General features: G+C 35.3%; 1 protein-coding gene across 10 annotated transcripts in view; it reads right to left on the bottom strand.

The window, feature by feature from the left end:
* Nucleotides 1–24811, bottom strand: part of LOC117212026 (collagen alpha-1(XVIII) chain) — a 344311-nt gene that overhangs the window by 15785 nt on the left and 303715 nt on the right. For 8 of the 10 annotated variants that reach the window (XM_033456469.1, XM_033456487.1, XM_033456509.1 and 5 more), the window contains exons 6-10: nt 16381–16467; nt 7946–8027; nt 7331–7425; nt 4283–4435; nt 3792–3989 (exon numbers count right to left, since the gene is read on the bottom strand). In XM_033456469.1, coding sequence (XP_033312360.1) covers nt 3792–3989; nt 4283–4435; nt 7331–7425; nt 7946–8027; nt 16381–16467 — 615 coding nt within the window. The remainder of the gene's footprint in view (nt 1–3791; nt 3990–4282; nt 4436–7330; nt 7426–7945; nt 8028–16380; nt 16468–24811) is intronic. The other 2 variants (XM_033456523.1, XM_033456539.1) reach the window with 1 other exon arrangement.

The following is a 24811-nucleotide window of genomic DNA, read 5'->3' as shown; positions in this document are numbered from 1 at the left end:
ATTTTTTAATCACAATTAACAGAGGTTGCGGTTGATCGATATGTTTAACGCGTTTATACGTTTAAATGAATTTTACATTTCTACAAACATGATTGTTTATCTGATTTTAATCTTTATTTTATCCTCCATGATATTTTATAATATATTTTATAAATGGATTATTCTAGAAATTTCATATAGATTAAACTAAGTAATGCATTTTATTTTATTATCATTTGTTTTTAATAAAAAAGAATAACAAGAAATAATACATCGATAACAATAAAGTGGAGAAAGACGAATATTTTGCAGTAATTTACTAGAGAAAGCAAATAGTTGTATAAATTATACCAAATGCAATATAACACAAGAGAAATTATTCGTCAGAACGAAACAACAATCTTCAGTTTCATCAAATACATAGGAACAAAAAATGGACAAATCTATAAGTTGAAACTGTGCAATGATTTCGAAAGAAATGAAACTACGAAGCGAAGAATTTACATAAGAGGAAAATATTCATTTTATCTCTTTCTAATTTCATTTCCGACGAATAGAAGAAAGAATGACACGAGATACACGCAATTACCAGCCAATATTAAACGATTCGTTAACCTTATTATATTTCACGGTTTGCTTTAACACAGTTTAAACGGTTGACTGGGGATTCGCGAAAAAATCATGCACTTCATTACGTTCAGTTTGTTTCTTTCTCGTTCCATTCTTGCCGGTGGCACACTTCCAAATGTTACGCCACGAGAACGAAACGAGTGGCCTGACCTCGCCTGCTAATTGTTGAAACGTCGGAAGCTCGGAAGAGCTTTGTTCGTTCCAAAGTACGTTAAAAGTACAGAAAAGTACGGAAAATCGTGCCACTTCCGCCGGCGACTATGATTGCGGCTATCACGATAATAATTTCATTGAGTCGTCGTCGTTACACCAGCTCGTTCCTTTCTGGATTCGCGTACGTGTGCGTTTGTTTGTATATGTGCGAACATTCGCCAAGATAACATTATTTCTCGCTCGTGTATTATCGTTGCTTTCTTTTTCCTGATTTCATTCGTTCGCGTTTCATCGACTTTCCAATAGATTTAAGAATTGTAAGAGATTTTCCAGTAGATAAAAAAGTTGTGCGAAATTTTTGCTACTTCAGTCTCGGTTGATAATTAAAAAATTGTTATCACGTTGTTTTGTCTCATATATTTAACATCGCTATTGGTGTATTGACGTGATTTTTGAAAAAATTTGGTATAGCGCACAATAATGTATTCGTAAAAGTTTTAATTTGGTAAGTGTTGCAATATCTTTACGAACCACTGTATTCCAATTTTATTTTCATTTTATCCTCGTTCCACGGGAAATCGTTGCGATTAGTTAACAGATTAAAATGGTTTCTCGCGTGAAAACTTGCGAAGCTCTTGATCAACGGACAGAATAAATAACGCGCATCAGCCAACGACGAGGAAGAAGACAAAGCCGGGTAATAAACGAAGTTTGCAGAAATTTCGTGGCGGAGCAACAAAACCGCCTGTTTCCACTGAAACGTGTTTCAAATACACGCGTCATATTCCGCTCGTGGAATACCGAGATCGTTGTTCATTTTTCACCAGGAGCATCAGCTACGTTTCGCACCCTATTTAATTTCCACGCCGGCATCCGAAGTAGGTCATACAATGGCGCACGTTCACTGATGTGCTATCCACCAAGAACGTTACCACACGGATACACGCGCGGTTTCTTCTTCAATTCTCTATTTTTTTCCTTTTCGTTGCGTCGCGAACCTTCGTACAAGTAGGATTAGTATTTGTATCGTTAAGAAGAAAAAAATGTGGATTGTGCGGTTGTAAGGTTGCATGAAAAACTATTGGGTCGTTCGGAAAACAGGAAATAGAAAGAAACTCGGAACGTTTCGTTAATCCTAGAAGATTAGAAGCTCTCCTGGCAATAAACGAAACAAAGATAAATAAGATAGATATGCGTATAGAAAAACGTGTCTAGAACTAAAAAATAACATCGGAATCGTTATTATGAACGCGGCTTAAACTTTTCATAACGTCTTAACATTTTCGGCTGTTTTATTTGTTTACGGAGAAAGCCGAGGGCCACTTGGTCGTTAAAAGAGAAATGTACGAAAAGATTGCGAAAAAATGAAGACGAAAGAAGGAGAACTGGATACAAAATGTTCTACCTTTATCACATGCATGGCTACTTATTCTCTGCGGACCGATATCGCGTTCCATTTCCATTCAACGAATTTCTCGTTATCCTTGCTCGTCTACAAGCTTGAATAGTTGCGATCGAATGCCGTAAAAACGTGCAACGTAAGTATGTCGGTCCGAGAATGTCGCGACAGACCAGAGCCAGAGCAGCGGTCAGGTATCCAGGGACTTTTGTCAATTTCCTAGAGTTACGGGGAATTCACAAAGCGCCAAGTACTGCCCCTCTGTGTCTTGCCTACGCATATGAGATATAACGACGCGACGCATATGTATAATCCTTTGGATTTTGTAATAAAGTATGTTAATTTTATACGTTGAATTCTATTTGTGAGATTAGAAGTGGAATTTGAAGATATGGAAATGATGTTTGTCGACTGGTGATTCTTCTTCGATGGAAATATCATACAAAGATTAATATTAATATATATTCTCGATGTATTAAGCTTACGAAGATTGTGACTGATACGTTAAAAATTTATCGTAAATATCTTCAAATATCAGAAACATTAAGTCATATTACATAGGATGTATTATGCAAGATGTATATCGTGACGTATATTGTGGCATGCATGATGTGTATTATGTATACTATGTATCTTTTCTATGTATATTTATGAATATTTCTGAAAAGAACAGCTAAAGATTAAAACGCGTTGCCTTGCAAGTTGCCTATTTGCGAGTACATATTCCGTCAGTATTTTGCGAATATTTTGCGAATATTTTGCGAGTGTTTTGCGAATATTTTGCGAGTGTTTTGCGAATATTTTGCAAGAATGACAGAGAAATTAATGGTACGAAGTTGTACGTTGTTTATACCATCCATGGTGCTTAATATTCTTGTTTGCTTAGGAATCGCTCTCACTCTATGGTATACGAGAGATCGGGGTAGTTCATATTGGACTGAAACGCGCACGCGTTTATGGTTGGGGAAGGTTCAACCGGGATGTAAATTCAGTTTCCGTGCTGCTAGGAGACCGCATTGGAATGATAATTGAACGGGTTTATGATAGGAAGCATGGACCCTCAAGTGGGATGTTCTTTAAAGGTAGTATGTCAGGCACTTTCGGTACCGAGAGCTTAGTTCAATTGAAATTCGGAGCTTCTCAGCCAGTTGTCAATAAGTTTGTATTAAACGAAATAATCGACAACGAAAACACGAAACGAAAATCATATGATACGACGCTGATTGGTATGTCGATATAATCGTAAATGTTATGAAAATATTTTATAACATATTTCTTAAAAAATTCCATTGGCTTTATAGTACCGAAAAAATGTCATCTTTTTTTATACAAGTATGTAATTTATTAAGTAACTATTATATATTTACTCGAGTCTCAGTACAAAAGCATCAAACGTCTTATATCAGATATTTACTCAAAAATATATAAACAGTACCGTAATACTTCAATACTTGTTCCATATCGTATCAAATATGTATTGAACAAACCTTTTCAATCATTTTATTCAGTTAGGAAAATTCGCGGAGAAGAAAGCTAATGATGTAACCGATCGTATCGTTAGAGTTTGCATTTCATCGTAAGACAGCCAAATTTAAAATCAGTACAGTTGCGAACAAACTTTGTTACTTACGTCGTATCCAGAAAATTCACCCTTTCCTGGCGGTCCTGGAGGTCCTTGAGCGCCCTTCTCTCCGGGTATTCCATCACGACCAGGTTCCCCTTTCTGTCCTTGAGGACCTTCAGGTCCTGCTATTCCCACGTCTCCTTTGTCACCCTTAGGACCCTGTGGTCCTTCCAGTCCTCTCTCTCCAGGTGGTCCAGCCGCACCCTGCACAGTTCGTTACAAATTTCAACAAACCCTTCACGATCTGATATTAATAAATTTCGAACAAACCATGTAAAATATTATATTAACTTTAATATAATGGGTGATATAAGAATAATGCTTTTATATAATATTAACAGGTTCAAAGGTTTTGAAGGGATTACTTGGTTCGTCTATAAAAAGACATTCTTTATTTAACATAACGATTATTCGATGGTTAACATCATTGGATTTTTCTTGCGTTCTTTTGTTTTTTACTCCGAAGCATGTGTTTGGTTTTTACAAAGCGTCAATACCGTCAGCCCCATTTGGCCTTGTTTCCCCTCTTGTCCCGGCACTCCTTGTTCTCCTTTCGGTCCTTGGATCATCTTTGGCATCGTAAAGGATGCCATCAGGGCTGTTGCATTGCAGGTGCACGTGCCGGGTTCTCCTTTCTTCCCTGGTGGACCCTGCAGCATTTTGATCAGTCTGTCATTGCAAATATATACAGTCGGTGGGTTCGCGGCAGGGTAAACTTTGTTACGTGCTTCGCTGCTTTCCTAACAGCTAATCGAATTACCGGATAACAAAACTTCTATCTCTGCGACTTTGTAATTGCTTATTTACATCGTGTATACTGTTACACGATTTTACAGATAATTCTTCTCTAAAACTTTGTCGTTAGTAATGCGTTTTAATATCTTACGGAGTAAGGTCGCGGAGAGGTAGTAGATAATCGAAAATATGAAAGCTACGTCGTTTGACTAGAATAAATTTAGCGTAACTCGAAGTGTAGCGTCGAGTCCCTAGCGTTCAATTTCAAGAAAAGAAATATTTCGAGCAAATTGTAGAAGGCGGAGGAAAGAATGGTACGAGATATTTATACGCGACAAATTTTACTTCTAATATATAAAGTTTCTTTTTTATTATCATAAAAGAAATGTTTATTTCGTATAAGGCGAAAGACAGAATTATGTCGTATTCGTGTAGAATCAGGTTCTTCTCGATTGTACCAGCAGTTACAAAACACAGTACACGATGATTTGTAGATTAAACATCGAATTAAAATTAATTGAAAGGCTTAATGTCGAAGATTAATCATTTGCAGCCACAGAAATATTTTACGGTACCATTCTACCTTACAGTTCTTTCTCATTATTCATCGTTAAATATACTCTGATTTCTCTGAATATATACATCCCGCTTAGCTTTCGCTCATCAACTTTCAATTAAACGAAATTTACCGATATTAATTAAACTTTATCGTGCTCGTTGTTCATTTTCTCCAATTCGTGCATTCTCTACGTAACGATGTTGTTTCCATCTCTTTTTTTTTCCTTGCATTGAATCACGAGCCACCGGGTTCGAGAATTATAGCGTTTTCCAGGCAGAGGTTGAATGGATCAGGCGTTAAACAAATACAGTCGTGTTCATACCCGTATGCTGATAATTTCGGAAGATAGTGAATATCGTGAAAGCGGTTTCTCTGTAATCAATGTTACATGCAGTGGTTACCAGTACTTCAGCATGTTGGCTAAATTGGCTTGCTCGAGTAGCAAGATAAATGAGTGATCCTGGATTGGAATGCATTCAAGCTCGCTTCATATGCACAAGCGCTACTGAATTATTATTGCTGAAATACGCGTGTGTGCGGCACTCGTATATATCTCGAATAATGAGAGATTTCTAGCGCTGGATCTTCGTTGCCGTTAAGTACAGATTCCTGTACCTACTTAAGTACTTCATAAATGGATATTTTCATAAAGGGGATGGTTTCAAAGGTTATTTCGATTCTACCCCTGTTGCGCTTTAAATAATCAAGAATTCGAAACGTTCAACTTTTTTAATAATCGAAATGCATAACAAACTCACGAAAGTATTCGATCACTTAATAAATAGCTCTTAGATCCTTCCTTTATATTCGTAAATATCTTTTACTAATATATTACGGTGTTTGTGAAATTTCAAAAAGTTTCATACAACATATACAATATGGATGTGAAAGTTTTCTATGGTAACTGTCGAAATACTTTCGCGAGCAAACGCAGCGTGTGTTAAAGAACGTCTCAAATATATTAAAAAAAATATACATATACAATGATTACCTGATCAAGCGATGAATCGGGTATATAATAAGATTACCGTACATCGTTAATTTTTAGCGCAAGAAGCGACTCAAATTATGAAAATATATTCGTTCGTTGCAAACGTCCAACGAATCGTAACATTCGTAATGTACGTTAAACTGCCGTCATTGCTTCATCATAAAAGATGGATGTCGTTTCAACAAGTCTATGGAATAGCGTTAAATCGATACACACGCCATTTCCCTTAATACACGTACTTACTGCTGGATTATTATTCATTTATTGTAATGAAACTTGGCGAACGCTGAAAATACCAATAAAATCTACATCCGTGGAAATATGTTACGAAGCGATAAACAACATGTGTCGCAACAAAAAATAATCAATCTTATTTTTCTTTCTGATTTCTATCTCTCGGTCTTGAATGGGATCGTTTCAACGATAATTCTATTTAATTTCTTATTCCTTTATGACGTTCCTCGTTGAATGACATTAAACCGTCAGTATTTAGGTCATTCGATATTCTTTCATAATTGAACAGTGCAGTAACGCGTGGTCGTAAGCGAAACCTGATGCAAACGCGTGTAATCCTGTAATATGCACAACGCATTCAGCCTGCCTTTATACGTGTATAGACTACTGAACTATAACAACAGGAAGTCCAGCGGTTTGTGTAAGGATTGCTAATGGAACATCTTCGGTGCGGTACGATACATACACCCGATATAACGCATGCGATATGCCACTGGGTATATAATATAGTTCGGTGTATACAATTTGCATAAATTACGCGGACATTTATGCATTCTACGTGCTACGTAACAGTCGTACGTATAAGCGATGCCGGATACGAGTGAACTTTAAATCCTACCTTAAATTTAATTCCACGTTTTAGAACGAATGGAAATTACTGATTAGTGTGTAAAGGGAATACGCGCGAGTTTAAAGCCGGTTCTGGGTCCTCTAATTGTTTCTATTTTTTTAAATCATCTTTACCGGAGAGATAATTCCTTGGAATTTGACTCAATCGATAAATATTTTGTGGGCTTGTACGCTATTGACCTTTGATCATTTTTAGAAACCATCTATAATCGTGAAAATTTGATGAAAGCGTTCGTATATCTTTTTTTGTTTTAAACATTCTCTAATTTGTGAATCCATCGTGAAATTTATTTTTCCTATTTGAAGTTTGATTACAAAGATATTATTAGATATTGTACGATGTAGTAACGTTCAATATGTCTTACTTGATTAGTATTGGTAGAATTATATATTTACCTCGTCTTGACCAGGTGGTCCAGGTGGACCTGGAGGTCCCCTAACGCTCTCTCCTTTGTCTCCTTTATCGCCTTTCTCACCCTTCGGCCCTTTGTCTAAGAAATTTAAGAAAAACACGTTATAAATCATATCTAAACGGATCATAACACATATCCACTCTATTCGCTTGTCATATATCGTCTATAAAAGGAATTTAGCCAAGCATTTTTCTTTGTCGACCAATATATTCGATAAAACCAACGCTGTTGGTATTGATGTTTATTTGAAATATTCGATCAAAATATCTGATAAAGTGAAAGAAAGCGAGAGGAAAGTATCGCACGATCTAAGCTTCCAACGAGCTTCAAACATACTTTTCAGAAGGAGATATATAAATCTTCTACGAACGAAATTTCAAAATACTTTTTTTTTTACAAAGAAGTTAATAACTTCGTTCGAGAGTTTGAGAAAATTCTTTGGAATATTATCGACAAAGGATGCTCGTAACGAGGCTTGGTTCGGTGATTAAAGAAAACGCCATTTAATGGAATTTCAACGTCGTCGCCATCAGTCAGGGTATTTCTTATCTGTGATCTTATGATTAAATAAACTCGCAAATTCCTCGCGATTACTCACAGTCCGGATTGGGAGGAGGGGGTGTGATGAATGGCGGTGGATTGCTTTCCTCGCTTCTGTCTTCGTCATCGTCTCGTCCGATCTGAAAACGGATGGTAAGAAGAAACGTTGAATAAGAACACTAACCGTGATTTATATGTCGTTATATGGTAAAAGAAAGAAAAAAAGGCGAGGAGAAAGCTAAAACGAAAAACGAACAGCGTAAAAGTTTCATCGCTTATGGGTGGGCGTGATTGATTGCACATTGCGTTGCCTCTATTTATTTGCGATGGGAAAAGCAGAGAAATCACTCCATCCTCGGCGATTTGCTATCGAGTTCGTGGTTAATATACCGTGTCGTTAGAAAATGATTAAAAGCACAAGTTAGTGGCACAAAGAAATATTCCGAGGACGTTTAATTATTAGAGAAGCAGAAATTAGTTCAACGAGTCGTTGAGTTGTTTGATTGAGACTATTCGGTTTTTGATAATTCTAGATAAAATATATGGTATAAATATGTATTTTAAACTGATTTGTTTTCTAAAAATAAATAAGACATTAAGACATAAAATATAAGATACGATATTCGAAAAATAAGATATCTAGAATACGTACAATTCAGTATAACCGACGAAGTATCGCAGTACTGCACAATGCAACGTTTTAACAATTGCTACGTATTATGTTTTTACTAGAGAAAGATTTTAAACATACGAATGGTAACTTCGTTAAAATATTTCAATTTTCTGTAGCGAAAGCTTTCTTCTGTAACGAAGTTCTAGAACAAGAATTGTAATTTTAAATCGTAGTTATACGCGGAAAGGTTTTAAGAATTTTTAAATACAAGGAAAAGAGCGGTGTAAAAAAGATTGCAATATTTTTTGTACCCTTTTAAGAATCACTTTCCGTGGAACAAAAAAGCACGCTATTTTTCATCGAGGATGATTGACTATCGGCATCGCGTGGTTATAGTTTTTATCGAGTATCTTCTTTAGAGATTAATTAGAGCGTTTAAAATTGAAGGATCAATTTTTCGAGTCGTATGTTTTTTCCTCTCGAAAAATGAATGATATCGCACGCGTAGACGGTGATTAATGAATTTTCGGTTAAATCAAGCGGAACGGTTAGCACATATTTGGCCTAACTACTTTCCAATAATTATTAGCAACGGTGCAGATTTATCGAGCCGAACCGCACGTTGACAGTTATTTATCGTTGATTTTCCGCTTGACATATCTGAAACTTCTCTTTGGCTTAATATTGATTTACTTCTGCATGTGGTTATTGTTATTTGAATAATAATGTACTATTTAATATGCTTAATAACACGTAGGAATATATAATACGTAAATTATCAAAAATTTTAGATCGATTATTCCCTTTAATGTCACGTAAGAGGTGCTACAATACAAGATCATCTTTGCATTTATCATTTTTCGATACTCTTAACCTTAAGACTTTGAAGATAAGATTTGAAAAATGTAAAAAAATTCGTTGTTGTGATCTATATTTCTTAAATTCAAAATTTTTTAATTTTATAATCGATAATTCTTATAAATCTGGAATAATGGAACTAGTTAATCATTGGGAAGGTGCGTTGAATCATTTGGAAATTAGTTCGATCAAATACATGATATTATATGGAATCATAAGCTAATTCGCAAAGTTAATATCGGTTACTTCATTCTAAAATTTAGTCGCAAGCCACTGTTATAAAATTAACAGCGATAATAAATATTTGTATTTTGCGATTGTAAATATTTGGAGAACGCCGTTGAAGTTTGAAGTTGTTTTCTCGTCTCTTTAAACAAACAAACAGAATTAAATACAATTCTCCCTGGTCTCGCCTCATTTCAACTCTTTTGTTCCTCATGCCACACCATGCTTTATAATTCACGAATGATAAATGGTCGCGATAATTTTTTTACGTTTGTTTCTCTCGCCGCGAACGCCGTATAAACTGGAAAACATTAGGCAAATCGGATCAAGTTGACGCGTACGGGGTTCCACGGATTTTGGATTCTCATGGGAAATATAATGCAACAACATCTTCCGCGTTTATGATTCCTGGGATCCTTTAAGCGACGCTTTCGGGGGGCGTTAAATCGACTTCACGATTTTCTATAAAATCTTTATTTGCCGACAAAATTGCGTTTCGTCGCGTATAAACGACAAAAGATTTCCAACTGAATATCGTTTCTCTGACAAGAACCAGTAGTTACGTGTTATTTCGTATTTGATCGAAATACGGAATAAGTATGGAAATACGCGGTACGTTTGGAAGAAAATGTTTGGACACGACTGATATTGCGTCTGATATTTTCCTATAAAACGTTGTTGCATTGTACAAAGTCGATACTCGATTGTTTTTTAGCTTTCTATAATCAGATTTTGTTTCTCTTTTCGATCGATTGAATTACAGTTGATTTATTCGAAACATTTTCACAGATACAATGACTGGAATTTTTCAAGTTATTCTACAGTATTTTTTGCGTTGTGTTTCTTTAAAAAGTACAAATTGATTAATTTGCGTGACTTGTACTGATTCTCTAAATTGCTACTCGTGATTGTTTTCATAAAAATTATCTTTTATAGTTGTTAGACGCGATAAACGCGTGGCTTCCGTTCGATCGTGAGAACAGAGGTTTCGATGAAATAAAATTGTTCATTTTGGATTTGAAAACGAGCGACCAATAATTGGAATAAGTCGATACAATGATACAATAATAAAATATAATAGCAAAGTGACGCGTAAATATTCTAAAATATGATTTAAGTTTGATTCTACGCAATTAAACGATTCAGCAGTTTCTCTTAATCCGTATCGTAGATTAAATTTCGCGGAAGATGGAAATGAAGTTTCTTTGACCGTAATTTTCTTCCTTACGAATTTAATGGAACATTAGGATGTTTTTCGAAACAAAAAATATTTTCCTTCGTGCTTCTTAACAGAAACACCTTTATATTTTTCCATCAATTATTTTCACGCCAGAAATTCATAACACAAATAATTCTGTCATTCCTTTTAAGAGCTTCGGTTATTTTTAGCGATTCATTTGGCCGACAAAGCATGAAATTATTTGGTAATTAACATTTTAATCGGATCGCTAGGATATCTAAGTCACGTTCGAGGCAATTTGTAATTCATGTCTTTCTACGTATACACAGCAAGGCAAATTTACATTTCGTGCTGGCAGTACGCACAAGTAAAAGCACGCACGCAAATATTCCTCTAGACGAGAGAGTATATTTTATACGGATTTCATCTACCGATCAAATATGCCTATACGTGGACTATATTTTACGTATGTCTGTTTGCAACGAACAAAGAAACATTTAACGAGCGGACAAATAAGCGAAGCTATAATAAAACGAAAATCCACAATTACGTAAGTAAATGAGATTTGTATTCGCTTTGAAACATTGTACTTTCGATCATGTCAATATCTTGAATTTGCTGGAACAATTCTCTAACACGATATAACGATATACATCTCTCGATTCGAAATTCTCATTTTTTTAACAATTTCTTTAAACTGTAAAATTCTTTCTCTTAAATATAACTTTATTACGACATAGCTATCTTAGTAAATAGCACATTTTTAGAATCAACTTTCGCAGTCGTCCATTTCGAACTGTCATCTATTCTAGCAAGTTGAGGAAATCAACTCTGTCGCTATCTTTAGTTGCCTTTAACAGCTTCGTGTTTCCAAATCCTTTCTCAAGAAAGCGGATAGCAGTTGCCGACAGATCTATGTATTACTAAAATAACTAGAAGTGGAGGAACATGTGGCTACAGCGAGTAAAGTTTCATCAACGAGCAAAGACACGAGCATTCGCGAAACAGTAGAAATTTAAGGCGCCCGTGAAATCAATGGCCGATCGCAGTAATATATAGCGCGCTCTGAACGACGGGAAGAACCGCAGGCTGTTTCAGTGAATTCGTTCACCCGGTATACGTACATCCTGATCAGCTCCAGCATGCACGGCTGCGTCTTTGCATCGCCGTTCTGGGAGCTTTTCTTCTGAAGTAGGATTTCACGGGTGAAATAAATTCCTCCGGCTTCCTTTTTCTTTTTCTTTCTTTGCCGACTCTTGTTTCCTCTTTTTTGTTCGTTCGACGAGTCGACGAGGATAGGAAGCACGAGCGAATTTTCCGAACGGCTCGATTGACGCGACTGTTCCAGAGGAATTTGTGTCAGAAAGTTGGAAGAAAGTATTCTTAATTATTTTCGTTCGATCGAGCTCGAGTATTAATTCTGAGTCGAAGACTTACGCGGATATCGCGATAAACGTTGTACGGAGAGAATTCGTATCACCGCACAATTATTTGTTGCTATATAAAACTACGAGAATAAAGCAACAAATAGATTGGGCACTTTCACGAAAGTCTATATTTTTATGAATAAGATTAAAGAAACGGAAGATAAATAGAAATTTGTTTCGCTCTTTAAACGTTCTAACGAGAAATTTTTAGGAAACCACGATTTTTAGGATACGATTCTTTCGCGGTATAATTACAGAATATTTTGTTTCAAAAAATTGAAACGAATCGCACGGAAATGAAAGCTAACGAAGTATTCTTTTGTTTTCTTAGACAAAGACGCACATGAAAATCCGCGATCTAGATACAAAGAACCGAAAAGTAAGGATCTTGCAGGAATTTATTCTTCATCGTAAAAAGTAGTTTCGTATTTCTTAATGTGTGAAATTCTCGTATAAGATGCTCAAAGTACGGTAATAAAGTAGAGAATGCATTTTAGACGAAATCGCAAAAGGATTCTATGGCACGCTTCGTCAAATTTAGGTAAAGTATATAAAATGTTGACCTTTCAACTTTAATTTAAACGAAGCAGACGGAAAGCAGCCCAACAAAGCTAAATCTAGCGAGGAATTGTGTACTGCGGTTCCCCTTTTACGGAAGAATTGTTTGTCAGTGGCTGCATTGTGGGATAGCATATTGCTGGCTAGGAAGATAAGGGTGAAAGCGTGTTTATATTTACTGACCGGTGCTGTGTATAATAAAGATGATCGTACACCGTTCAAACTCTGTTACATACGAGAGCTTGAAACACGATGAATTTGTCACGTTGATTAAATTTTAACGAGATCTATCGTTGGACGAAATCGGTTAACTATGTCTATAATATAAATAACTTCGGAAGTGACTCTAGCGAGTAATTAAAATTTATTTTAGCTAAAAATTAGAACCCGAAAGCTTGAAACAAAGTAGACCAGCTTTGTTTTGCTGTCACTTGATAATAAAAATAATTGAACGTTATAAATATATTTTGAATTTAAAGGTGAATCTCATACCCAATTTTCCATACAACATTATTGCACGTATATTTTAAAGTAGCTAAATCAAGATCATGTTTATGTGGACCGGCTGGCAGCGGAAACGATCAACACATCGAGCATAGAAAGAAGACTAAAAAGGAAACACCCAACAGATCTCATAAAGGATATAACCTAACAAACACGACAAATTGTGTAATGTAAACAACTAAATAAAAAAAAAAGAAATATTTATGTGGGATAGTGTGACATCAGGGAAGGACGTGGCGCGAGGGGTAATTGTTTATTAGCGTTGTCAAGATATGTTGACGTTGTCAAAGAGTGTTGTGAGCGTTACCAAGGTATGTTTGGGAAAATGTGAGCATGGAAAACATTGTAACGAGAGTTGAGAGTGTCAGAGTTGAATTTATCGTCGTCGTGTGAAGATCGTTGTGTCGTTGTGTCGTGAAAGTAGTGAGTCACGAATACGTGAAACGGGGTTTTATATTCGATTACGTGTGAGTGCAAACGATATTGTATTAATCATACCGTTACCTACAAACTAATAATATAACATTCCTACATTTATGTAAAGGAACGTGGTAGATTTCATTTACTATTTTCAAAAAATATTATTAACTCTTGAAAGAAACGATAATAGAACGTCACCTACATACAGTACGTGTATCCGATGTCCGACCAATAATCGACTTCTCTACTGATACTTCCCTAACTTCACATTTCCAACGATTTAGAACACCTAAATACATTTCCCTCTTATTCTGCGAGTAATTACGAGTAAATTACAAGACTCTAACTCCTGTTTTAATTAACTCTCACTTCAGAGTTAATTCGCGTTTAAAATCTACTTGACCGGAATCGAGAAGAGTCTTTTTAACAAACGTTCGTTCGTTGGTAGCTAACGTCGGAAGATCAAACCTAATAGATCCTCCGCTGTGGCCAGCAGAACGAATCGAAGTCAATTCTAGTTGGCAAGTTTAACTTCGACAGAGCTAGATCACCTCGTCTAATTGCCAACGTGAATAGTTTGGTGGCAGAAGTCAAAGTTCGTCTTCGATCCTACTTTCCCGTACATTCCCCGTTTATTCTCTACGTCTTTCAAATATCTTTTTGTACTTCTGCATCGTTCGAGCTGTCTGTCTATATTTTACAACTTTCTAACACCCTCGGTTCAGTCAGAATTGAATTCCCTCCGTGAATTCCTCGCTCGATTCCTTGCATTCATCGTTCGTGTAGCTTGCGGAGGATAGTCGAAAAGGAGCTACCTCCAAGGCAATTGCATTTTGATGAACCTGTTTTCGAATCGTACCACCTCTCGACGATTTGTTGTTCGCTAATTCCATCCGAATAATCCGATTTCTCTTCCACGAGATTGAATCTCCTGCTGCGTCTAACCAGTTAAGCACTCGTGATCGATCCTTGAAAGAAGCCTTTTGTAACACAGCTATTTTCAAGGAATTTGCTTTCTTGGAATCTTGTTGTCTTAGATCGAAGACTCGTTGGAATGGCTAAACGTTTCTTCGCTACTTCTAAGTGGAAATTCAAAGGCGTTAATTAAGTAATTAATCGATTTTCCGTTCTCATTGGTTTCCAAGAATTTCAAGATAGAGTAACGATCCTTTCAATTAAATTCCTCAAATAATTGTGATGTATCTCTTCTGGAAACCTTCCGCGACAGTCTCAACCATAAAATTCACCTTCTTCTCTCTGAAAACTTATTTATAATCGTAGGAATCCAACGATATAAAAGCAATTTTAATAAATTGAAAGATCCAAGTTTCATATTTTATCGCGTGGCGAGAATAGATGACGAGCGAAGAGAGGCAACGACCAAACCTTTCAGCTCCTTATTAAATTTAATCGTTAAAAGATTTAATGGGTCGGATAAGTTTGAGAAAACTGGTGTCACGACGCGGCATGGCCCTAACTTCGTTTGGATTAAGAGAAAATCTTTGGGAACGACGACGGCGGTGGAAGCTTTGGAAAGCTTTCTGAGAAACGAAGCGTTTTCGGCGCTGTTACCGATGCAAGATCTCGTCAGAATCTCCAAGATTATTCTCTCGGTGTTCCAAAGATTATCCTCATAAAGCGATCACCGTGTTCCTCTTCTAACGCCCGACAGGTTCCTAGGGAATTCTTTTGTGGGTTATCGAAGCGTCTTATATAACTCGATCGCTCTCGAATAGTCGCAATTAAAACGTTTCATGTGCGAGCTCTTTGTTCTTGTTCCTTTTCCTTCTTCTTTGTATCTTTCGAGTAATAAATCGATCAAACGAATCGTCGAATCAAACGCTCCGAGATATTTTCAAGCAATGAAAACCGGTGACGAAGCAATAACGTCTAATTGATCGGCGAAAGGAAGGATCTACGATAGATTATTTGATCCTTGAAATTGACAAGTTACAAGTTGCAGGTTATAAATGCACCGTGTACAAAATCAATGACAATGAATGTGTTAAGTATATAGGTACCACGTTTACGTTTTGTCGTATTTCAACCAATCGAAGTTGTACCAATTGTACAATAGAAATGAAAAACGAAAGCACCGTATTTAACCAATTGATATCGTTGAGTCATCGTTGATTCATAATAGCTTGGTTTAATTTACTTTGTTTTAGTTTTCCTGTATTTTACGCGACAATTAATAGCATCTCTGACCTGAAATATAAAATATACATTACGATTAAATATCTGCTGTGATCAGCTGACTCGATGATATCGATTGAAGGTTAATCGAACTTTTTACTCGCGATCAAGACTCGTTTGTTATCGGAATAACACGATAGAGCAGCGTTACAACGAAAATCGCCGTTTCTGCTCGAATAGAAAAGTAGTAATCGTTACCGCAACCGTTAGTAAACGCAAAGTTAGAAAACTCATGACCACAATTGTTTCTCATCTTTTCAACCAGTCTGTTTTTACTCAAAGTTTGCATTCGATCCTACATCGTAATGATAAATTATTCTTTCGAATCTGTTCGCCAAAGATGAGAGAACATCGCGGTCGAGAAGTTTATAGAATATCTCGTTAGCAAACATCGAAGCGAAGTTCGTGTTAATGCAATCGGGTTAGTTGAGACGTTGCTTGCGAAACAAATAATTAGTGAGCACGTCGCATTGTAAGTTTTCAGCGGAACTCAGCTTCATCACGCAACTCACGTCTGGCACATTAGTGTCAACGTCTTCCAAACCGTCAATCAAGTCGTTATTGATATCGCCTGAGCCGAGATCCTCGTCTGGGTTGAACTACAAAAGAAATTTATTATTAGAATCAAACCTTTTTGAGGATTCCATGGTGAGAATCGGGAAGAATTCTGCTTTAGAAGAATCCGATGTTGTATTTATTAACAAGATTGGATATTGTGCATGTTTATTTAAAATTGTTATTCTATTCGTTGCTTGTTATAATATTATTTAAGTAATATTTTTGAATGGTATTTGACAAGTAAATTATTTTAATATCTCTCTTTATTCGATGTACCTATGGGTATTTGTTATTTGATTTTACCAGAAAAATATGTATTTTGTAAGATACATAGAATTTATGTTTTAAAATCACAGACTTCCGACAATTTTTATGAATTTTTATTTTGTTCAACAATTTATTCTCGCTGATATTAGCTGTCTATGAATTCTTCTTTAAATGATTTTACTCGGTCTGTTTAAAGCCGGAAAGTCTATATCTCTATATCTGTAAAATGCGAGTTAATTGTCAAAGGAAAATTATTCTTATTAATTGGAAAAAGCATACGTAATGCGTATAGAAAGACATCGATGCAAGGTATTTTTAATATGAAAGTTTTTATAATTCTTTCCCTCTAGCGTAAGATACTAACTCTTAAAGGTTATCATAAACCATCTAATTCTATTTGCTTAACTTCATTGATTCTTAAAATAGAGAAGGAAACGTACTGCTATGAAATTTCGCTTGTTGTAGCTTTTAACGGTTAAATCGAAGTACGATTAAAAGATAAAGAGACGTTTCAATGATACGATATCGTACTCGATACGATAATATATGATAGATAAATACTCGCGTCATTGGTATTGGTATCGTAATTATATGTTGTATCACCGATGCAAACGGGATAATTAATTAGTCCTAATATTGTGCAGTATAGCGCCGATATCCTTATGCTCGTTTTACGCTACACATACCGATCTAAATTTACACAGCGTAAAATGGATAGGTCAAGGTATACGTAATTGCGAACTAAGCGAGGCCAAATGTCGAGGCGATACTGAGTTAAACAAACCGAATTAATCCCCTGGTATGCCATTAATTCCTCTGAGAGGAAATCAGTCTTCCATGATTATTAATTCACATACACTGTGAACTTCTGCTAGAGCTCACGCGTGTAATTTCTAATCATCGTCTTTCTTCGGACAACAGCTGCATATCGAAAAACCACCGTTGTTCCATTGATTTTATTCTCATAACGATTCGTGTCTTTCTTTCAGTTACGAGAGATTTTACATCTTTCCTTTTCATTACATTTATAGATCTATATTTTTCAAAATTTTATTTTAATTGTTTCTGCCTACGTTGGCCGAATAAATTCAAATAACTTCGAAACATGATTATATCGAAGAAATGATTTTTCAGATATGAAAATGACAGGGTTATACTTTGATTATGTATTCTCAATTTTTGTAGATTCTAATAGTTAGTTAATTTAAATAATCTGAAATCAGTTGGTTTAATAGTTTCGATTTAGGCGAAATTCTTTTCACGATACGTTCAACTTTGATTGAACTAGTATTTAATAACGAGCAAAAAGATAGAAGATAAAATAGATCTGCTTTAAAATAATTAGCTTCGATAAAGTTTTTCTCCAATACCTTCATCATCAGGCTTCGTAATGTAAAAAAGTATAATTGTTATCTTTTCGTACGAAACGAATGTTTTTATAAATTTATAGACTCGTTTAAAATACATGAAAATATCCGTGCGTATTCTAAGAAAATCATATTTATCCATATTTGATCTTTCTTTTATAAATATGAACAATTTCGTACGAATAGACGGAACAGGTATTTCTAAATTTAAACACATCTTTGTTAAAGGTTTTATAAAAATTACCACCTCATTTCATAGGCAACGAACCGAAATTTGAAATCTCGCGATCGCTGCATTAATCACACTGGAATTAACGAAACGCAATTAAAACGTCCAATCAAGTACCATCGGCGCCTTTTATCGTTCGAGTGCTGAATACTTGGGATTTAAGCGGTTTCTATAGATGGCCAGTAATCTGTGGCGCCAGTAGATACACCTAGTGGCCATCACTGTTTATTTAAATTTATTTATTTCTATTTTACATACGGCAACAGACATTGATTAACTCTTTCCATTGTTCGAGGAAACGAGAAAAATAGTTTACGCATGATAGCAATTTTCCATTTTGACGAAAGAAATAAAAAAGCTAATAATTGGTTTGGATAGATTGCTTGGCAATACAACGATATAATTATAGAAGTAATATTCATAGTATCAGTTATAATAATAAGTATGTAACTTTTTCTATGTCGTGTGACATTATAATGAAAAGATCAAGTAACACGTGTTTTCGAATTAGATCAGCATCCTTTATTTTAATACGACATCGTATAAAAGTTTGTAAAATTATATCACGATGTATTTATAACAGGGGATTAAGCATACAAAGACCAGATACGTAATATTACACAGCTTTAAGTTAATCCGCGATAAAGTCGGTATCAGATTACGAAAGTGGACCTTAAAGAATCAAGCTGGGACTTTGACTTTCTATGCTGTAGAGTGATGCAGAATAAGAAAAGTATTTACTCTGTTCATAACGTGTCTACGTTACTATAAAACAAGGAAATCATGTAAAGCAAAGGAAGCATTTTCTTTTGTAGCTAATACGTCTAACGATAACACGTTAACGATATAAGGCTCCCTTTTCAACAAAATGTAACTTACTTGCAAAATACATGTAAAAGGATGTTTGATGGAATATTCTAGCAGCGTAATTCAATTCTTTGTTATCAGGTTATCTAATCCCTAAGTACGAATTACATAATTAATTTTCTAACTTAATATTAAAAATAGAATATTTGCCCGTAGTCGAAAGGATCCAAGTGTCCATAATGATTCTTCTGAAAGTTACTGTATACGCATGTACAATATTTAAAGGGCTAATCGCAGGCATTTATCGAGCGGATTCACGCGAACGTCGCGGCCAAGTCAAACTTCCGATTGAAATTAGAAACTAATCCACTTAAACACTCGGCGTATAATACACTTTACACGTTGTTAACGCTGCCGCTGTCATTTTGTGTGCGCGAGCGGACAAGCGTACCGAGCTTAATTAATCTCATTTCAGCGATTTCTGATCCAACACGCTCGGCTTCGCTCCTTTTCAATTATTCAAACGGCCAAGATCCCATGTCGATTGCTCGTCAGTTTCGCGGAGACGGCCAATTTGTTTAATCCCGCAGCGGAAAATTCATTAATATCTTAGCGAGGCGTCTGTTCGAAATTCGATTAATCAAACGAACTCGAATGCATATTTATCGAGCATACGGAATATTTCGATCTCTCTAGTTAGCCTTTAAACGTTACTTTCCTCTTTTCTTCTTTTACATCTCTTCTTTTAGATTCTATTCTATTAGATAGTGCGATAAGCTCGCATTAAAAAAAAGGAAGGTTAAAGATAATTATATAACATTTATTTAATCAACGCATTACGTAAAGATTAGTTTGTTGTATATCTGTTACAAATAAATTATGTGGTTTACCTATTCTGTGATTTTAAAATTTTCCTCCTTTTACCAAAAAATTTCTCCCGTTATCTTTACGTCGTTTAAGTTATTTGATGATTACTCATAAGAAAAATTGTAAATACCGAAACAATTGATATTTCACGTGTTTATTAGTAAATGATTTAAGTATACTATTAATGTAAAGTTATGCTATTGATGCACTTACGAACAACGTTTACCCATATTACTAGCACGATCGGTCTCTACAGTCAATATAAGTAACAACTTTACGATAGTTCTTAAAATATGACACCAAAACGAACTTACTATACAATCTAATTCATCATTTTATTTCGTGGTTATTCCGCGATTGTTATAAATACAATGAAAACGATATCCTTGGAATAACAGTTTTTCGGAATATATGAAAACTTGTAATTATGAGAGCGATTGTTTATTATCGGAGTACCGAACAAAAGAATATTTATATCGAAGAGTTTGTGTGATACCGACTACAGTTTGCATATAAATTACGTTCGATTCTTGTTCGCTTGTTTCACCAACAAAGGTTGGTTAATTTTTTGCAAAAATGTTGTGGGGAAAGAGCAACAGTATAACGTTTTAACTTACCGTATTAATTTCTCTCGTTTTAGCAAGGAAACGTATTTTAGCTGTCTAGCTTTTCAAAATTTCGTAAACTCTTCGTAATGGAACATGGCATTAGATTTCAAAACACCAAAGTGAAAATATTGAAAGGAATATCGAATTCTTATTTTATGTTTTATTTGACGTATTCAGATAGACTGTCCGAGTTGCCGAAGAATATCATCTCGTTTTGCAGTGAAATCGATATTCAACTTACACACAATAGATCCGTTTTACTTCATATTCCAATTCATTATTCGTCATTCGCAATTAAAATCGGCGACAGAAAATTCATGAATTTCATTATGCAAATAATATCGTAGCAATTTGTCTCGAGTCACAAAATATTCGTGTCACAGTCCCTCGGGTATTTTAACCGGCTGTAAGATAGCGGACAGAGTTCTAATGTTAAGAAGGGTAATAAATAAAATAGACGCTTATGAAACATAACGAAGGAAAGAAAAGAATTGAAAATAAAAGTATTAAATATATTAATTAGTTTTATAAGCGACCAAAGTTTCAAGAATCAATTATTATGTTAAAAGAACCTCAATATCATAAAATTTGTATGCTTTTGATCGTATGATGATGCTAAAATTAGAATTAAAAAAAACTGAAATTGACAAGGCACTGATAGTTAATTAAACGTTTGCCTTTCTTAATTGTCTCTAATTCCGTGACACAGTGTCATTTAACTTAATAACAAAATAGCGGTTTTTGGAAGAATTCCTATATTATATCACAATAATTAATGCCATGCGACCAGTGCACCTGGATGTATTTCAATTTTGATCGAGGCAGATTCATCTGGTTTTGCATACGCGAGCTCTAGATTCCATATCTTGTATGAATTTCTGTCCCAATATCCCGGCTGATCCTAAAATTTTAGCTGCTGCTAAAATTGATGTACGCCTTCCATAGAATGTAAAAGTTTCAAATCACCAGAGGATAGGCTATAGATACGTACAAGTATGAAAAAATAATTCAAAACTATTCACTGTAGTACTTTTAAATATAGGTGGATCGATACACATACGTACACGTAAGACTTTTGTGTATTATCTTCGTTTATATTTCAATTTTTCGGAAGCAAGGCTAAGCTTCAATTTCGATCAAAAATTCCGTACACCGATTAGATTTAAATTGAACGAACTTTGTAACAGATCGTATCTGTAAGTTAATTTTAAATATGTCCGATTTACTACAATACATCGAGAAGATTTCGCATTTAGTAATTACAAATTTCGAATTGTAAATTTTTAAATTTTGGTCGTGACGTTCATAAAATTCTAGAATTATGATACACTTTCGTGATGGATATACAAAAAGAATATTATAACAGAATGTTAACGCATCACGGTCCGGGCTGTTTGCGGAAAAACTGATACGTGTAGCCGATATATTTTAAGGCTTCTGTCTATATTGTATCGCTTTACGAAAATGGTTATAACTTCTGAAACATCAAACATTTTTTCGTAAAATTTCTTATGATAAAATTTCGAAACTCTCTATATAGTAATTATTTTACAATTAATTTACAAGATACATACGTTGCTCTATTCGTAATAGATTTTATTTAAATTCAATCACACAAATAAATATTACGATCGAATCTCTTATTTCAAACAAAATAGATTTGTATTTTTCGAGCCATGTTCCCCTGTGAAAAGGTTTTGTAGATGTAAATTGTTGTTCTACGTTCATTATGTTCACGGCACATCCGGCATCGCCTTTGTGGATGGCGTAGGTATCTTTCCAATATCTTTAATTTTTTCCACTACAGGAAACATTCGATAATTGCACAGTAGGCATCCTCCCTACGAGGAGGAGGTTGCACCAAGAAACTTGACGGCCCGCTATGATCGAGTACTGTGACATAATTCAATGTCAGGTATCGTTGAGTACAATGTATCTCAGTACTAATCCGAGAGAAAAACTTTTTTATTTTTGACCTTTTAAAAATTAAACCTGTACTAACGTATTAATGAGATCTTCCTTATTAAAATGAGACTAAAAACGATATAATTTGAATTACATTTACTCAATGATATGTGCTTAATTATTATTTATTAGGTAAAAAATATGCTGCACATTATAATGGTGTATGGTGTCATTTTAATCAGGAAAATGTAAAAAATGTGTTGGTAGAAGTTTCATTGATGACAAATCGAAAATAAAAAAAATGTTGATTTTTGAGTTAAAAGTTTCATTGTGTCGCGAGCCTTTAAAATTTGCCGAACGTTTCGACCCTCGGTTCCTCTTTCTCTTTCTATATTCGCTACATCTAGGATTTCAGTTTCACGGAATCAAATTGTTTCTAATTCTGCGCAATTGCAACACTGGGCTTTCGATTTTTGTGCAATTATCGAACGATTTCTGTATGTCTTTTCATGTTTCGAGTGTAGAACTATATACGTTGATAAAGGAGATTCATTACAAGAAGCTATCTACACGACACTTTCACTTGTAGATCATAATCATTACACTTTACTCGTCGAGACATGTTTGATCATCTTGATTTATGGACGGTGATCCTAGGTGGGCTTGGATTAAACGCGTACAACCCTCTTATCCTGCACCGAGAACCAACGTGTCAGCCAATTAAGCACGAGTAGAAAAGTCCACAATCTTCTCTCCACTTAACGCGATATAGGATTAAAGGAAATTCTTCAGTAAAATATTCAATTAACGTCACCGACACATTTTTTGAGAGCTGATCGAAATAAAACCACTTTGAATATTTTTCAGATCAAAGAACGATTAATTGCATTTCCACTTAATTCCAAGATATATTTAAGACTAGACAAACTATTAGAAACGATTAACTCTCTTAGGCCTACCAAGCGTATCTTGCACTGTGAAGCAAATAGTCCTTTTCAGTTATTGATAATGGAAATACACTTTCCCAATCTTTTTTTGAAGAAGACAAAATCCATTACAATTGGAATCAATTTTACCAAGCGCAAACTCATTTGAAAGATCTTAAATTAGGATTTAATAATTATTAAAAAAAAAAAAAAAAGAAATTCTTCCGATGTTTCAAAAAACTTTTGATTCTAAAAAGATTAAATCGCGCCACAAATTTCTCAAGCAACCGAATACGATAAATTTTCTTGCTTTTCTCTTCCTTACATCTACGTTCAGACTTATTTCGTTCGATCATTGCCCGCAAAAGCTAAATCGTCGAGTTTTCGGTACATTTAAAAGACTCTGGGTAACGTTCGTTCGGTAAATAGCCAGAGAATACAATCGTATCGAGGATCAGCAGGTTGAAGAACCAAGCTGCTTTCTCACCGATCGAATATTTGTAGCCTCTCGTTCGGCGGCCAAGTTGTTTTAAATGTTTTCGAGTTTCTCGCGCGGCAATACCTTATCGATTACGACCGACACGACCTGCTTTTTCCGGCGTTACCTCTGGATATCGAAAAACCGTACCTTCGAGAGGCGTGCGCGCGCGAGCGTACGACAGGAGCACCCTCGACCCCGATCTATCCACGCTCCAATCCAAAATATTTCACGACAAAATATCAGCGGCGTGATTTCGCGATCTGACGACCCGGCTGACAACAGGACAGAGGCATTCGTCAGACAATATCCCGTCGACTGGTGAATTCTCTGACGACTCGAGATTTCTCACGTCGCAAACGCAACGATTTCTTTCTTGAAAATATCCTTCATCCTTCGGTCCATTTGCTTTTTGTCTAATATCCGCGTTTTTTCCATCAAGATGATCGTACTTGATCTAACGTCATGCGATTCTATATGGAGGTCACTAAAGGATGTCTCGATAAGTATATTCTTGGTGAGTTTCTTAGTCCACTGTCACCTGACAATCAAAAATGTTTCTAAACATAGGTGATTGATCGACAAAGTTCTGTGAAAAGGTAGTAAAGAGTAATAGTTGAACGACATTAATACTTCTATTTCATGACAGGCAACATTTTTGGAATTATGAAGATGTTGATAAAGTATGGAATTGAAAAACTTCTCGACTCAAATAAGAGATAATGTGAGACGAATTGATCGGGGGTTTGTGAGGATCTGTCAGACAGAAATATCTTTTGATTTAGGTCAAGCGTGAATCGAGCATAAATTTGTACGAATATTTTTCCAGCCTATCACTTTCATTCAGGCGCTTGTCAATCCTATTATACATATACCTCAAAATCCTATTACATCTATGGAATGCAGAATTTTGTCAATGAATAACAAGATA

Source organism: Bombus bifarius, unplaced genomic scaffold (genome assembly GCF_011952205.1).
Source record: "Bombus bifarius isolate JDL3187 unplaced genomic scaffold, Bbif_JDL3187 scf7180000007970, whole genome shotgun sequence".
In the NCBI taxonomy this organism is placed as follows: Eukaryota; Metazoa; Arthropoda; class Insecta; order Hymenoptera; family Apidae; genus Bombus; species Bombus bifarius.
This window is presented reverse-complemented; position numbering and strand designations above follow the sequence as displayed.